This window comes from Hyperolius riggenbachi, chromosome 3, assembly GCF_040937935.1.
Source record: "Hyperolius riggenbachi isolate aHypRig1 chromosome 3, aHypRig1.pri, whole genome shotgun sequence".
Taxonomy (NCBI): domain Eukaryota; kingdom Metazoa; phylum Chordata; class Amphibia; order Anura; family Hyperoliidae; genus Hyperolius; species Hyperolius riggenbachi.
The window spans coordinates 75,654,665-75,672,671 of NC_090648.1; the positions used below are offsets into that span (position 1 = coordinate 75,654,665).

Here is an 18,007-nt window from a genome sequence, read left to right on the forward strand (position 1 = left end):
TATTTGCACTAAAGATGAAGATTACTCCAATGCTGGTCAAGTGTTGACCTCAAAATTTGTACAGAAAGGGTATAATCCACACCAACTTGCAGTGGTCAACAAGGAAGTTGGAGAAATAAGCAGGTCTGCTCTGCTAGAAAGCACTGTTCACACTAAACATCAGAAAGGTGTCCCTTTTGTCATTAATTTGGGCAAAAACACTGAGTTGATTAAGAAGACTGTACGGAGGTTCTGGCCAATGTTGAGGAATGATGGGGAGTTAGGCTCTTTGTTTTGCGATGAACCCCTTTTTTCTATAAGAAGAGGCAGGACTGTATACGACAGGGTGAGACGCACTGACACTGCCCCCAATGATACCAACATAACAACAGGGAGGGCGGGGACTTACCCATGCCTAAACTGCAATGTGTGCAGTGGCATCATTAAGGGTGACAGAATTGGACACCCGCACACAGGCCGTGACGTCCCCATCAAGGGTAGGCATTACTGTTCCACTACATGGGTAGTGTACGGGCTGAAGTGCCCGTGCGGACTCATGTATGTAGGGGAAACCACCAGAACAGTCAGGACCCGCATACAAGAGCACAAAAGAGCCATCACCAGATATGCGGAAGGAGAGCGGAAAAGTTATGACACTTCAGTGGCCAGACACTTTTTTGCAGCAGGCCACAACGCTGCACAATTAAGGTGGTGTGTGTTAGAGGCTTTAGCCATACCCAAGAGAGGGGGAAACTCTGAGAAATTACTAAAACAAAGGGAAGCGAGGTGGATCTATGATATGGATGTGGTAACCCCCAGAGGCATGAATGAAAGACTGCCTCTAAAATGTTTCTTGTAACATGTGTCATATATGATGTGCTGTTACAGTATATTCCTTTTAGCTTGTTGTCAGTAATATAACATGTGGCTGGTTTATGCATACGTTTTTATCCCATGTTTTTTTCACAGGTTGTTCTGTGGCAGTCCTTGAGAGGAAGTGCCATAAGCATGGTCAGTTTCATATTGATGTTTTATTTGGTAGCCAATTTGGAGTGCCATATGACCGTTTGTGTTCACACTTGTGCTAAACCACAGTATTAAATTGTGCACTATGGACTAAGGGGTTAATGTTATGTGGGTGGAGCTGTTAAGGGTGTGGCTATCCACACTTGATTGTGTATTTATACTGGTTTTTACACATTTTACTGCTGTTATACACCTGATGAAGGATCGCTGATCCGTAACATGTAGTGTTTGTTCGCTTAATACACAGCAAGTTTTGCAGAGCCAGTGGTGTGCCGTCTCTTTTTTGATTTTGATGTCTTGTAGTCTCCCTGCAGCTCCTAGTGGCTTTCCGGTGCAGTGCAATGAAGCCTATGTGTCACCTGACCCAATGTGGGTCAGGTGACCCGCCAGCTTACGTGCATGGAGGATGCCTGAAAGCCAGCAGGAGCCCGCTAGGAGCTGCAGGGAGACTATAGCACATCCCTGTAGGCTTGGTGAGTATTTCTCGGGGGGGTTGTGCTTTTTTTGGCCAGCAAGCACGTGTCCAGCATCAGGCGATCCCTGCCGAGGACTGGGCTGCATCTAGTAAGGAGTAAAAATTGGCCAGAGCTTGAAGGGGAGATGCCCTATTGCGTATTCATCTTTTATCTCTCCAAACTGATGCATTATGGGAGTAACTTTTTACTTGTCGTGTGAAGCTGAATTCTTGCTAATACCATCTGCCTAAGGGAGGTAAAATTATACTTGGCTTAACTTTTTCTTTTGGACGAGGGCACTACAAAAAACTGGTAATGGTTCTCTGTGACTTAACTGGGTGCCCTGTAACACCCCTTACTCACAAGTACTCCCATAGAGCGACACAGTCATGAAAATACTTTTATGGAATTTTTTTTGAGCATAGTAAAATTGTTTTTTTTTTTTAGATGTGCAGGCCCACTCTTGAAAGGTAAAAAAAAATAAATGAATAAAAAATGCAACGCTTATGGCCATATTTTTATTACACCGCACAAATCATTCTTCATGATATGACCCTGCGCCGTGGTGAGGCGACAAGGTCATATGCATAAGCCCACCCCTGTTCAGTGACTGCTGGGCAGGAAGTACGCCAAAGGTATTCCTGTCGGACTGCGCATGCGCACTGTGATGCACCATGCTCTGGCGCTTACACTTACTGCGTTGCCCATAGACTTCCCTCACCCTAAGCACTGTGCGTTTAGCGTGGTGGCTGCAGTACTGCGCTACAGCCCTTGCGTCGGATTGGATACTTCTGGTGCACTGCATCAGACTGCATTAGGTGTGAAAGTCTCCATAGACTCTTGTGGCCCCTTGCGGTCAGCCTAGGTTCACACTTGGTCCGGAAACGTATCCGTGGCTCCGTTTTTTGGCCGATCCGTGGCTCCATTTTTTGGCCCGGATCAAAAATGAAGCCATGGATAACAGTGTTAAAAATAGCAGCTCTCTTCACTTGGATCAGTCTGTGATCAGGAGGACCCGTTTTCAAAACCCGAACAGACGGTCCGGATTTGCAAAATTTTCACTGACCCCGGATACACGGAGGGGTAGTGAAAATGAATGGGAAAACGGATCCCCCTCTACACAGGCAGTTTTGGACACAGAAACGGATCAGTTTCTGTGTCACAGCCTGTGGGTGAGAGGGGTCCGGAAGCCAGAACGAGGGTGGCAGCGGGCAGCGGGGTTGTCCTTCCCCGCTCCCTCTCCAGCTAGTTTCAAATGTAACAATCATTTAAAATCAGTATAACGTAGCAGGCGGCGAGTGGGGAACTTACTTTCTTGCATCCCACTGCCTGCCGCGTCACTTCCTGTAATGCCGCCCTCTGTTGTTCATTGGACGGCATTGCAGGAAGTGATGTGGTGAGCGGTGGAGCACAAGGAAGTAAGTTCCCTGCTCGCTGCCTGCTATATTATATTGATTTTAAATGATTTTTAAATTATTGAAACTAGCTGGAGGGGGAGCGGGGAAGGAGGGACCCAGGTGAGGGACAGGGGGGGACCGACCCCCCTCCCCACCATTTCCCCCGCTGCCCCCCTTCCTGTCTGCTCTCTTCCAGCATGGCCACCCCCCACCCACGGCCAGGGCTGGGGACGTTTCCACAGACTGGAAACGTCCCTGGAAAAAAAAAGGCCTTTTCTCTCAAAACAGAGAAAAAAAAGATGGTTTACAAAAACGGATTCATTTTAAAAGGATCCATTCTGCAGGGGACAAGTGTGGACCTAGCCTAAAATAAGGCAATGCACCACAAAACCAGTCAATGGTAGAGCAGGCCCACCATTTGAAAAAACGTGGGTGCTCGACAAAGTGGCCAGGCAATACAAGTAACAAAGTTTGTCAGCACACCACTTTCGCAAGTTAAAGCACACTTTTATTGTGCCCAATCCACAAGTAGTCCAACTACTACTGGATTTGTAGATTGGGCACAATATAGAGGAAACCCACATTAAAAATGCATGCCAAAAATGTGTCTCATTAAAAAAAAAAAAAACTTAAATTTTACCTCTTCTTTATACATTTAAAAGTTTAACAGAGGCTTTTTACCCTACTTTCTACGCCTGCCCCACAGCAAAAATTTCAGGCAGATAAGGGCTGATGTAATTATTATATTGCACACACCCCATGCTTTCATCAGCATGGGGTGGGGGACATAGGACACTATGCTTCAAAGAATTGAAGAGTAGTCACAGATGCTATCTTCACACCTCCCCCTGGACAATTAACGGGCAGCTAGAAGGGGAGGGGTGAACATGGCAGCTCCTATAGCTATTAGAAACCAAGAAAAAACAAGTGTCGCTGAATGCATTTGTATGCCCAGCTATAGTGATACCGGTAATTGTTCTAGAGCTGTCTGTATGTTTAAGTGAACTTCAAAAGTCCATAAAAGATTAGACTGGAATCACAGACTCTCCCGATGTGCTTGTCCCCATTACCCTTACTGAATTAATTGCAAAACTTCCAAGAAACGGCCAGCACATCTAAAAAGTATGTTCAAAAAAGATCCTTAAAAGTCCTTCTTTTTACCAAAGGTTTCTAAAGGCCATAAATGGCACAAGTAAGCAGAGTCTCGTAAAGAAAAAATAAAGTATAATAGTTCTTTTTATGGAGCAGTGGATCAGCTGTTAGTAACGGCTATTATGCTTTCTTTTGTTTATGAGACTTCAGTCGCTTGTGCTATTTATAGCCTTTGGAAAAAAAACTTTTTGTCATGGAAAGACTTTTATGGAATTTGTTTGACTATAACAAAAATATTTTTTTGATGTGCAAGCCCATTCTTGGAATTTTTTTTTAATTAAAATGCAATGTGGCAAAAGAAAATGCAGAGGTAATCCCCACTTCCTGCAGATTTTGAATGTAGAATATAAAATACAGCACAGAAGAACTCAACTGGTGGTCATGTGATGGCCACAAACCAGTTTCTCCCACACCTCTTCTGGCATTGGAGGTATGAGTATAGGAATAGCCTTCTAATAACCTCTATGAAGCCATATGGGCAAGTCAGGGACATCCATGTGCGATTATTGGAGGTGTTGGAAAAGGACAAGAAAGCTTTTGAACTTAAAGGACCTCTATCGTGAAAATCTTAAAATATAAAATATATGTAAACATATACAATTAAGAAGTGAGTTTCTTCCAGAGTAAAATGAGCCATAAATTACTTTTCCCCTATCTTGCTGTCACTTACAGTAGGTAGTAGAAATCTGACAGAACCAACAGGTTTTGGACTAGTCCATCACATCATGGGGGGTTCACATGGATTTTCTTATTTTCAAAATGCACTTCGTGAATGGCAGTTGCTCCGTCCAACTGCCAAAAAAAGTGTACGGTGAGCAGGGAGGATGGCCAGCATCTTTATATAAATCTTTTCCAGGGAGTGTCTTTATAAAGAATAAAGGCCATGCTGAGAATCCCCTATGGAGAGATGGACTAGCCCAAAACCTGTCGGTAATGTCAGATTTCTACTACCTACTGTAAATACCAGCAACATAGGAGAAAAGTAATTTTTGGCTCATTTTACTCTGGAAAAAAACATACTTTTTATTTGTATGTGTTTTAAATTTTAAGATTTTCGCGACAATTTCTCTTTAAAGGCAACTGTAACCTCTTAAAACAAGTTAGATACCTAAAAGAAGGAAAGGCTCTGGATCCCTTAGAGCCTTCCTGTTCCACTCTGTATTCCTTTGTTCCACCGCAGGGCCCCCATTCAAATCTCCCACTAGCTGCATCTTCTGGGCTCCTCGGAAGTATTCAAGTCTACAAGTACTTCCGAAGACATGTGGCTCCGTACTGAGCGCATGTCCTGTGGCCTTGAGAGTAGACCCAAAGACCTCTTCGTCATTAAAGTCAGAGGCTGGAATGGGGGCCTGGCAGTGGAATGAGATACCATAGAGCCTTCCATCCTCTTAGGTGAGTATCCATCTTCTTTTTTGGGGGGGAGGGGGTGGTTACAGTTGTCCTTTAAGATTAAAGAATGGAAAAGTAATTTTTGAAGTTAACATTTAGTTTTGAACTTGGTACATAATTTAAAGTTACCACATGCTTTTCTTCTGGGAATTCAGCTTTTAGGCTCCCTGCACACTGCATGCGATTCCGATTTTTAATCGTTTTTTACATGTGATTCCGATTTCGATTTTTAATTGAAAATAATTGGAATCGAAATTGCAAATCGGATTTGCAGTGTGCAGGGAGCCTAAATCAGTTCTGAACATGGATAGTAAAAAATAAGCCGCTGTATTTTGATATCTCACTGTACATGTATGTAGTAAGGAATTAATTAAAAGTTAAGTGCATTCATGTATTTTAGCTCTACCGGTAAAAGTGACTATTGACATAGATGAGGAACTGGAGGAAGGACCGATACACGAAGTCACCTGCACTGTGTACGATGTGGCTCCTGTGGACAAACTCAAGATTAGCGCAATGAAAGGCTCGAGAGTCATCGACTTTGCAACATACGAAGCAGACACAAGAAGAGGCAAAAACACTCTGGCTGAGTCCTTATCTTTCACAGTAAGCCGCAGAGACAATTTACAGGACTTCTACTGTCAGGCCACTCTAGAGCTGGAGACAGTGGAGGACAACATAGTGCAATCCGACAGCATCAGTGTGAAGACATACGGTGAGTACAACTAAAGTATTGTTTCTCATATCTATTATATGGCATAAACTTAGGAAAGTTAGTGACACCAGGCAGAGGTGAAAGCAAGGTCATCATAAAAGGGGATGCAGTTCTATTCAGCCTCGGGTTATTTTGGTGCAAGCGTTGACCTCTTATCAGTTGCACAGATGTCTGCCGTCTGAATGTCAGCAGGTCAATATTACAAATTATGGGAATTAATGAGACCAGGGGAGGTTTGGGTTGAGGGGCTTAAGGCTGAGAGTCCCGAGTTATCTTAAAGTGATCCTGAACTGAAGCTCAGGATCAACATCAGATACTTACCTTAAAGGGAACATAAAGCATTTTAAAAAAGCAAGTTTAACTTACCTGGGGCTTCTACCAGCCCCCTGCAGCCGCCCTGTGCCGGCACCGTGACAAACCAATCTTCCAGTCCCCCGTTGCGGCTCAGTTTAACTTCTGCCGACTGGCCGCGTGTCCTCATTCGTGCACCAGTCGGCAAGAGAGCGTCCTAGGCAGGCTTAGTACGAGGTTTTCTCTTACTGCGCCTTCACAGGATGCTCTCACCGATGAGAGCGTGAACAAGTACGCGCATGGCGAGGGCCAAGTAGTCGCAGATCAGTCGGCAGAAACAAAACTGGGCCTCAGGGGGAACAGGAGGATCGGTTTGGAATGGCACATGCACAGGATGCCACAGGTCAGTTAAACTTGCTTTTTTTTATAATGCTTTAGGTTCCCTTTAAGAGAGGGAAGCCTCAGGATTCCCTTTAAGAGAGGGAAGCCCTGCAGCTGGATCCAGAGAAGACTGGAAGCAAGCTGTAGTACAGTACCCAGCACATTTAACCCATGAAAAGCATACCTTGTCTACCACTTTGCTTGTGCACACAATTTATATACACTTTTCAACCTTGATTGCTAGTAGAACCCACCTGGTTCAGTTTTGAGTTTAGTTGAGCTATGGTGATAGTAAGACAGTAAGAGATGAATTTTGTCTTTTACCACCATACCCACTGATGGCCATGGTGTACGTAAAGGGAAGTGAGCACTATTTAAAACAAAAACAAAAAAAACCTTGTCAAACAAACTTCCCCTTAAGGGAGATTTGTAATCTCTGTGGGCCTTTGGGCGTGCAGCAGGTATTTAATTACCTATGTGGATGCCTCCATTTTCTACCCAATAATAATGTTTTCAAATAAGAGCTAGAAATGATTAATATAGTATAAAAAATTGAAAAAATACACCTTTATTTCCAAATAAAATATGGTCACCATACATTGTACTAGAAACATAATTTATATGTTGTAATAACTAGGACAAATTAGCAAATAAAATATGTAGGTTTTATTAACAGTATAACCTTCTAATTTTCAAACTATAATGGCTAAAAACTGAGACATAGTGACTTTTTTCAATTTTTTTCTAATTCCCTTTAAAATGCATAGAAAATAATTCTTTATAAAACAATTCTTAGCAAAAAGTACCACCCAAAGAAAGCCTAGTTTGTCCCACAAAAGTAATATAGAGATCATTTGGTGTGATAAGTAGCAATAAAATTATTGGTGAATGAATGGAAGGAGTGAAAATTGTGAAAATTCCTCTGGTTTTTAACTGGAAATAGCCTGTGGTAGGGAAGTGGTTAAAATGAGGCTCTTGAAAGATTCTCTGATGGAGGTCAACGCCTAAATCTAATGTGCAGAGTATCTGAAGTTATGAAGAGAGGAAAATCAGCCTAAACGCAATAAATAGCAGAATTCTAAATGAACGTCTGTATACAGACTTCTGTATTCGTTTTGAAAGGATGACCACCTTAACAACGTAATTATGCTTGAAAAGATATTTATTCAGTATAACATGACTAGGGATGGGTCAATGAGATGCAAATCAATTCAAGTATGAATTAATTATGCATATTTTGTATGTAGTTACATTAGGTTTAATGTCGTTTCACTCCTGCTGGTAGATGTCCATATGAAAAAGTACCCCACAGCCCTGAAAAGTACAGCAAGAACAAAAAACACTAGGGGGAAGTCCCTGCCCTTTCAAGCTTACAATCTAGAGGGGATAAAACTTAAAGATGTCTTCTTTGTGTACGAAAACTGCAGCTGTTATGATAGAAAGAAGCACAACATTGGATGTAATGTACAGGAATGTTGAAGAAATTATAGCTAGGCGTATATTGAAAAAGGGCGCATGGAAAAAAGGGCGCGGGATGTAGCCGAATTTATAAGGTATAATGTAAAACAATGTTTTCCCTTAGTTGCGTTGTAAACGAAAATATAGTGCTGTATCGCTGTAATGAGCGTATATTAAACGACAAAATACCGTCTATAACAACAACCGTATTCTGTAGTAAAACGTCAAATCACGTGTATAACATAAAGGTATTGTTGAATGAAACGTGAAATAGCGTGTATAACAACAAGCGGATAGTGTATTAAAACTTCAAATAGCGTCTATAATAAAAACGATATTTGCACTGCTATTAAGCATAGTAATAGAATAGTAGATTTTAAAGGTATTTCACAGCAATTATACCAAACTGTAAGCTCACACAGATCTCTCCTTCTCCCTATCCCTAACACCTAGACCCCCCCTTTGTATTAATACACATAATGTAATAAATTGTATATATTACCCACTTAACATCTCAGTCGTTTTCAGCTTATGCATCCAAGCAATGTTCACCTCCCATTCATTAGCCTATAACTTTATCACTACTTATCACAATGAACTGATCTATATCTTGTTTTTTCCGCCACAAATTAGGCTTTCTTTGGGGGGTACATTTTGCTAAGAGCCACTTTACTGTAAATGCATTTTAACAGGAAGAATAAGAAAAAAAATGAAAAAATTCATTATTTGTCAGTTTTCGGCCATTATAGTTTTAAAATAATACATGCCTCCATAATTAAAACCCACGTATTGTTATTGCCCATTTGTCACGGTTATTTCACCATTTAAATTATGTCCCTATCACAATGTATCGCGACAATATTTTATTTGGAAATAAAAGAGCATTTTTTCCGTTTTGCATACATCACTATTTACAAGCTTATAAAAAAAAAATAGAGAGAAATATTTCATCTTTACATAGATATTTAAAAAGTTTAGACCCTTAGGTAAATATTTATGTGTTTTTTTTTATAGTAATGTTTTTTTTTGTTTTTTTTTATTAAACATTTTATGTGGGCATTTTTGGGAGGGTGGGTTTTAAAAGTGTTTTATTTGGGGAAATATAGATGTATTGTAATGTTTTTGGGCATTTACTTGTAGTTTTACTTTTTGGCCACAAGATGGCAATCTCGATTTTTTTTACATGACGTCACTCTAAGCGTACAATGTACGCTTAGAGGGACACAGCTTCAGAAAGAGCGAAGCTTCCGAGAGAAGCTGTCGCTTTTTCAGCGGGGGAGAGGAATCAATGATCGGGCTCCCTAGCCCGATACATTGATTCCGTGGCTACCGACTCCGCGGCCGGGAGTGCGCGTGCACGCGCGCGATCGGCCGCGGGAGCGCGCCTGTCCTCCTTGACGTTTTTATATACGTCAAGGAGGACAAAGTGGTTACACATATTGTGCTGTAACTTTATCTAACCTTACTCTCATACACAGCCCTCCCTGTACCTATCCCTAACCCCTAGACCCCCCTGGTGGTGCCTAACTCTAACCACCCCCCTCGTGGTGCCTAAACCTATGACCCCCCTGGTGGTGCCTAAACCTAAGGCCCCCCCTGGTGGTGCCTAAAACTAACCCCCCTGCTGGTGCCTAAACCTATGACCGCCCCTGGTGGTGCCTTAAACTAACTAACCCCCTGGTGGTGCCTAAACCTAAGACCCCCCTGCTGGTGCCTAAACCTAAGACTTCCCTGGTGGTGCCTAAACCTAAGACCCCCTAGTGGTGCCTAAACCTAAGACCCCCCTGCTGGTGCCTAAACCTAAAACCCCCCTGCTGGTGCCTAAACCTAAGACCACCCTGATGGTGCCTAAAACTAACCAGGGGGTGGTGTCTAAACCTAAGACCCCCCTGGTGGCGCCTAACCCTAATCACCCCATAGTGCTGTATATTGCACTGTAACTATACATAACCCTCCCTATACCTATCCCTAACCCCTAGACCCCCCTGGTAGTGCCTAACGCTAACCAATAATTTGTATATTTGTAATACATTAAATAGTCTTAAAATTACGTATATAATATTCATATTATAAATACATAAAATGATATATCACGTAAGCATTAAAAAAAATCTTAAAATAATAGTAATATTAAAAACGATATTTTACTAACTATAATCAACGCATTATAAGTGTAAAAAACGTTAATACCAAGTACGTACCAAACGGTATTTATACATTGGTATGAGGTTCAAAACGGTATTTATACATTGGGTATTTAAGCATTATATGTATGTAAACGACTTTTAAATGTTAAAAGTAGTGTAAACGAACATTTACTTGTTACAGTCCTGTAAGCGCTTCTATAAACGAAATTTAAAAACTAAAAAATAAGTATAACACAACATCAAAACGAACTTGTAAACGAACTTGTACACGATATTTCTTATAAACCTTAATCTGTTAATAGTAGTGTAAACGAACATTTACTTGTAACAGTCCTGTAAGCGAAATTTAAAAACGGAAAATTAAGTTATAGCTCCTATAAGCGAGATTTAAAAACGAAAAAATAAGTATAACACACAGTCAAAACGATCTTGTAAACAATGTTTGTTATAACCTTTTTGTATAAACGAAAACTTTTGATAAAACGTTCCTTGTAACCGCTATTTCTCGGGCGCCTTTTTTTCCTGTGGGGCGCCCAATAGCCAATATTTTGTATTGCAGTCTATGGCGGCGCCCTTTTAGTCCACTACAGCTGTGCGCCCTTTTTTCCCTGCCCCATAGCTAGACCCACGGAATTCCTCATCAAATAATGAAATCAATATTTATATATTGCAGACTTGCAATTAGTATAGTCCTATGAGTTAGTTGGTAGGGCTTCTTTCCTGTAGCTTAAAGAGAATCTGTATTGTTAAAATCGCACAAAAGTAAACATACCAGTGCGTTAGGGGACATCTCCTATTACCCTCTGTCACAATTTCGCCGCTCCTCGCCGCATTAAAAGTGGTTAAAAACAGTTTTAAAAAGTTTGTTTATAAACAAACAAAATGGCCACCAAAACAGGAAGTAGGTTGATGTACAGTATGTCCACACATAGAAAATACATTCATACACAAGCAGGCTGTATACACCTTTCCTTTTGAATCTCAAGAGATCATTTGTGTGTTTCTTTCCCCCTGCAGCTATCTTCCACTGAAGTGTCAGGCTGTTTCTTCCTGCAGAGTGCAGACAGCTCTGACTGTATGTAATTCCTCAGTATGTGAAAGCCCAGCCAGCTCAGAGGAGGATTTATCCAGCTTATAAAAGATAAGAGAGAAGAGAGAAGCTGCTCTAATCTAAATAATACACAGGCAGTGTGCAGAGAGGGGCCTGGAGGAGGGAGATGCATCACAGAACCACAACACTGAAGAACTTGGCAGCCTTCCAGACACAGGCTGACAAGTCTGACAAGAGAGAGATAAGTTGATTTATTACAGAGATGGTGATAGTAGAACGTGCTGCAGTAAGCCAGAACACCTTAGAATAGCTTTTGGAACTTGTAGGATGATAAAAAACAGGATGCAATTTTTGTTACGGAGTCTCTTTAAACTAAATGCCATTTAACCTTGGGTTTTTCTCATGTATCTCTTGATCTGCTGATATTGTCAACTGATATTGTCAACTTACTGCTGCTTCTGTTCTGTACACTTATGTTATACATACCTAATACTTCCTATTCTGCTATGTCTGACACAATAACGTTTTGTACTGTTTTGCATAAGATTCATTAAACTTTAATAGTGACATGAATATTTATTGTTTGGCTTCTTTATTAAATCTATACTTTTGAAACCTTATTTGTTTCAATTTATTCCTCAGCTCAGCCGGCTGTTCCATCCATCTCAGTCACACCTGACGTTGTCAAAGAAGGTGAATCCTTAACCTTAAGATGTCAGTCGGATGGATTACCTGAACCAGAATACAGCTGGGATGTTCCCCTCAGAGCTAATGTGACTTACTCACAAGATAGAAGTGAAGTCATCATACCCAAAACCACTTCGGCCCACAACGGCACTTACACGTGTATGGCCAAGAACCAATATGGACGAACTCGGGCACAAGAGACCATAAACATTCATGAACAACCACATGGTGAGTGGTGGCATGAACAATCTCTTCTGCAATGTCACGGCATAGCCAGGTGGTGTGAGTCAATGAGGGGGGGGGGGGATATTTTTGGTGTAAATACACTGAGAACTTGAGTCCAAAATGGCTTCACTGTGGTTGGTGAACCAAGTCACCAATGAATGAATACTAATGAAATTAGTATTTAGGGTAAGGTTCGGAGTAAGTCTACATGTCTTAAAAATGTATTTGTTTCAATTTGTTCCTCAGCTCCTCCAAAGGTTCCCCACATCTCAGCCACACCTGGTGTTGTTGTTAAAGAAGGCGAATACTTAACTTTAACCTGTGGGTCGGACGGAATCCCGGAACCAGAATACACATGGGCTCTTCCAGCCAGTGCTCAAGTGACTTTCTCAAAGGATAAAAGTCAAGTCATCGTACCCAAAACCACTTCGGCCCACAAGGGGACTTATGAGTGTGTGGCCAAAAACCAATATGGACGAACTCAGGCTCAAGAGACCATACAGATTATAGGAAAATCAAATGGTAAGCAGTGGTCTGAATTAGCTCTTCTGCTATGTCCATAATATCTTGCGTTTCAGAGTTGCCACAATGCTTAATGAAGTAGTCGGCCATTGTTGCATTGGGTAAAAAATGGGGAGCATTCCCCTGAAGGTAAGCATTGCTTGTAGGTAAACCTCGGCAGTTGCCTAGGGCCTGGAGAGAGTCTAGGGGCCTGGTGAATGCTAGACCCCACTAAATCTAACTAAAAAAAGCCAGGTGACCATCACCAGTAAAACTGCTATCTTGCCTAGGGCCCCATTTCATCTTACTCTTTTTCTGCTTGTCACTATTCCCCCCCCCCCTTAATCCTTCCACCCTCCACCCACCCCCCCCCCCCCATCCCGCCCCGATGGCCCACACTATTTACAAACTTCCCTTAGGGGCGGTTCATTTTATATATTTTATAAAATCAGTGCTCAGGTTTGCTTTAAGTCCTGTAATTTGAAAGGTGAGGACTCCATGGATCTGACTTGTTTTTACGCACATCTGACAGATGCTCCATTGCATCAAGATTTGGGGAATTTGGACAACATGATTCATAAGACCAGACCGACCATCATAATAAAATACACATTTATTGCATCGGATACAAAGAACAGCAGAGTGTATTGATGATGTGAATTGGTTGCTACTGCTCTGGGTACATTTGGAAAAGTGTGATCACAATTTGCAGCAAATAGTGATAACTGGAGACCTAATCGTGAAAAAAAGTATGCGTTGGTGAAAGAATGCACAATATGCACATCATGTGTACACAGCAAACTAGTACCACCATAAATGTCAAACACCAAATCCAAAAAAATACAAAGCCATAACTCCGAACTGTCACTTTTTTGGAGGGACTGTCCCTCTTTGGGAGCCCTGTCCCTCTGCTCTGTCCCTCTTTCTTCCTCATTTGTCCCTCTTTCAGGACTTTGTCCCTCTTTCTATGTATATACTGTATATATATATATATATATATATATATATATATATATATATATATATATATATATATATATATATATATGTTTCTACAAAAAAATGTGTTTGACTCTAAACTTTATTCTTATCCTTTAAATTGATATGTTACTAATTTTAAAATGTTAATATGAAGGAAAATTAACCAGGATAGGGAGGACGGACCAGTGTGCTTTGAAATATAAAACAACATATTTTTCTTATGAAATCTTTTTGGTATGCGTGACTAGGGGTGTTCTGAGGGCTTGATCAGGTGTGTGGCAGGGGCATGGTTTAAAGGATTTATCAGGCAAAAATAGCCCAAATGGGCTTTACTCACCTGGGGCTTTCTCCAGCCCCTTGCAGCCAACTGTCCCACGGCGACCGATCCGCTCCCCGCCACTGTCCAGTGTCCATATTCAGGCCGACCACGGGGTCGGCCTTACTGCGGCTGCACTAAGCGCCGCTGTAAATCACGGCCACGTCGGCCGAGGCAAACTGTGCAGGTGCAGTAGTTCTGCACCTGCGCAGTTAGCCGCAGCCCACGTGGCCGTGATTGACAGCAGCGCTTTGCGCAGCTGCAGTAAGGCCGACCCCGTGGTCGGAAGACCTGCACAGCGGCGGGCCCCAGGTGAGTAAAGCCCATTTGGTCTATTTTTGCCTGATAACTCCTTTAAGTGTCCCTCTTTCTCGTCTCAAAAAGTTGGGAGTTATGCAAAGCACAATATAATATATTTACAACCAGGCAAAGTACAAATATCAGCAGGCGAGTCAGGAAAATAAATCAGGTCAAAGTCTGGTAGGCAGAGAGACAGGGAACAGGAAAGGACCGAGAACTCAGTAACACCAGGTCGTTCCAAATACTTTGGCAGATTGGGGAGGGTAAAGTCCAGTACGCACACTAGATGAAACTAGAATCCAGATTGTGTCCCTCTTGGCTGCTCAGCCAACGATCCACCATGGCCAAGAACAATGTTCACTCCACTTACCCCGCCCACCTCATGATGTCACGTCCACACGCTCTGCCCCCTGCATAGAAATAGATCACTGTCAGCCTGCAGACAGTGCATGTGTGCATGTGACAATGCATCTGTCAGCCTCGACCCAACCCTGTTGCACTAAGGATTGAGTACCGATCTCTGACGAACAAGGCAGTCCTTAAAAATGCACCAGTAAGACACAATTAGCATAATTCATGATAAGTACAGTCTGCCATGTTTGCTGTCAGACTAAATTACAGTATGTGTGATTTAATATACAGTGGGGTGCGAAAGTTTGGGCAACCTTGTTAATCTTCATGATTTTCCTGTATAAATTGTTGGTTCTTTTAATAAAAACTGTCAGTTAAATATATCATATAGGAGACACACACAGTGATATTTGAGAAGGGAAATAAAGTTTATTGGATTTACAGAAAGTGCACAATAATTGTTTAAATAAAATTAGGCAGGTGCATAAATGTGGTCACTGTTGTCATTTTGTTGATTCCAAAACCTTTAGAACTAATTACTGGAACTCAAATTGGCTTGGTAAGCTCAGTGACCCCTGACCTACATACACAGGTGAATCCAATTGTGAGAAAGAGTATTTAAGGGGGTAAATTGTAAGTTTGCCTCCTCTTTGAATTTTCTCTGAAGAGTAGCAACGTGGGGGTCTCAAAATAACTCTCAAATGACCTGAAGACAAAGATTGTTCACCATCATGGTTCATGGGAAGAATACAGAAAGCTGTCTCAGAGATTTCAGCTGTCTGTTTCCACAGTTAAGAACATATTGAGGAAATGGAAGGCCACAGGCTATATAAATAATATATATATATTATATATATATTTTTATACATGTATAATGTATAATGTAATATATTTATTATATAATTATTCTTATAAATTATCTAACTCTGTATGATTTCTAAAATCCTGGGTGATATTACAACCACCCAAGTTGAAAGGGCTCCATTTGTCACCTAAAATGCTACTGTGTAGAGCAAACTCGCCAGGTCTTTGTTGGCGATAACAACATGTTAATTATCGCTTCCTTCCTCCCCCTTTTTTTTTAATGAATACACTTCATTCAGTTTACCGACACAAACAACGTTTTCATTACCGCACTATTACCGCACGGTAAAACATGCGTAAAACATGCGTTAAATGTTATGAATCCACTATCAACAACATACCATGCGGTAATTTACTGCTTGGGCGATAACGCTTGCGGTAATGCTTTATGAATCGAGGCCATTGTGTCTCAAGCAGAGAGAAATAAAAAAAGGGGATGCATGGCAGTGACTCCAAGACAGATAACTAGAGATTAAGGATCGTGGGGGGGGGGGAGGCTGGGGCGCCTCTTAGTAGCAATCAGTGTATGACAGCTGGGGTGGGAGGGATGGAGGGGCGCACTTTGATTTCTCAGCCTTGGGTGCTGGAGGACCTTGTCCCGGCTTTATTCCCAAATACACCACATTCAGTATAGAAAATGATGAAGCTTGTGCAATGGCAAACTGTCCAGCAAATGACCAGGTTTCAACCCGAATAGGGAACATCCCTCTTAATTTGCATAATAGGGGTTTAACAGTAGTCCCCACTACCCCTGTGACCTGCTCTTCCCCCCATTCCACATTCTTCCCTCCAGCGCACCCTCAATATATAGAGCAGCACAGTCGAGCCACATATTATACATAACATTTACATAATATTTACCTGCTCCAGTGCCGGTCAGGATTTCCCCTATCTTCCATTCAGCCACATGCTGTGCTGCACACCTGTGTCCCGCTCTCCATCCATGTCACGTGACCTGAAAGCTGGAGGCAGTTATGCAGGGAAGAAAAGAGGGGTTGCAACCCAGCCCTGGAGTAGGCAAACATTGCACTGCTCCGGTACACAACTCTGCAATATGGGGACAGGGTGCCTGGAGGGGCTTGGGGGATGTGGGGTGGAGTTGCCACCTACTCTCAAGTGGGGTTATATGTACTAGTAGCCAGACCCATTATAAAGGTGGAATCATCAATCAAAAAGAGCTGGCACATCAAAAGTGAATCTTTATTAGTTCCATATAAAACATTTAGCCAACGTTTTGGAGCCACGTAGGGCCCCTTTGTCAAGGCACAATTTGCTTGAGGGCAAGAATATGTCTGTCACTGTACACAAGCTTCTGTAGGGTTAATGGGAGAAGACTCCCCTAGACACTCGCGCACAGCGATGTGTACTCAGCCGGTGGCAGCAGCCATGTGGAGGGAGCAATAAGATTTTCAAAGGGGGCTTGCGTTTGTAGTTATGCCCGTTGTATAAAGTTGCAGAAGAGTGACAAAAAATAACCAGCATAACGTTTCGGACCAAACTCCCCTTCCTCAGACTGGCCTGAAATGTAGCACCGGTCCTTTTTTCTTACTTTGCTGCAGCGTCATGCAATACAAATGGATTCCCCTATCTCAGTTTTACCCTGGTTACCTGCTGGTCTGCTTGATGGTTTTCAGGTTGAGATGGATTGCCCTTTAAGACTGGAGCAGCTCTCCTTGGTGCTAAGCAATTCATTTTAGGCCTGAAACCCACTACAAATAGCTAATCATAATCGCTAGCGTTTTTAAAGAGTAACTGTTAGGCTAGAAATGTAAAATTAAATCTCTATTCTCCTGTGTTAAACAGTTAGGAAGGTAGCCAAAAAGGCAATACTGAAGTTAAAAATCAATCTTACTTTTTGTGGGCTGAATAATAATCTTCATTTTCCCCAAGCTCCTAAGGACGACGCAAGCCGCACATAAGAAGTTGCAGAGCATGCTGGAAGGTGTTTTTTTTCTCTCTGCTTAGCTCCGTTCCTCCCCTTCATTTCCCTATTCCTCCCTAATTCATTGCTGCAGCCTGATTGGCTGCTTCCTCTATCCCTCCCGGTTTCCCCACCACGCTTCTGTCCATCTCTTATTGATCCTCCTAGGGTTGCCAGGCATGCAGGGCTGGATTTGTTAGAAGACCCCCAGATGTCCGCAGCTGCCCCTTTACAATCTGCCTGGCTTTGAAGCAGCAGGGTCACTCAGCCGCAGCCCGCACCCCTCCCACCGGGAGATCAGACCAGATGCTGTCCCCTGTCCGCTCTCTCCCACCCCCTCCACCCCCCAGCAAGAGCCTGTGCGATTATCTTCTCCTCCCATAGACAGGTGTGGGTGTCTTCCCCCCCAGGCCCCCACCC

The 18,007-nt window shown here is 42.3% G+C and overlaps 1 protein-coding gene across 1 annotated transcript in view; it reads left to right on the forward strand.

Annotated features, from left to right (window-relative positions):
* LOC137562748 (vascular cell adhesion protein 1-like) overlaps positions 1 to 18,007 on the forward strand; it is an 80,851-nt gene that overhangs the window by 55,555 nt on the left and 7,289 nt on the right. The window contains exons 3-5 of the mRNA XM_068274396.1: positions 5,799 to 6,113; positions 12,084 to 12,356; positions 12,600 to 12,875. Of these exons, the coding sequence (XP_068130497.1) occupies positions 5,799 to 6,113; positions 12,084 to 12,356; positions 12,600 to 12,875 (864 nt within the window). The remainder of the gene's footprint in view (positions 1 to 5,798; positions 6,114 to 12,083; positions 12,357 to 12,599; positions 12,876 to 18,007) is intronic.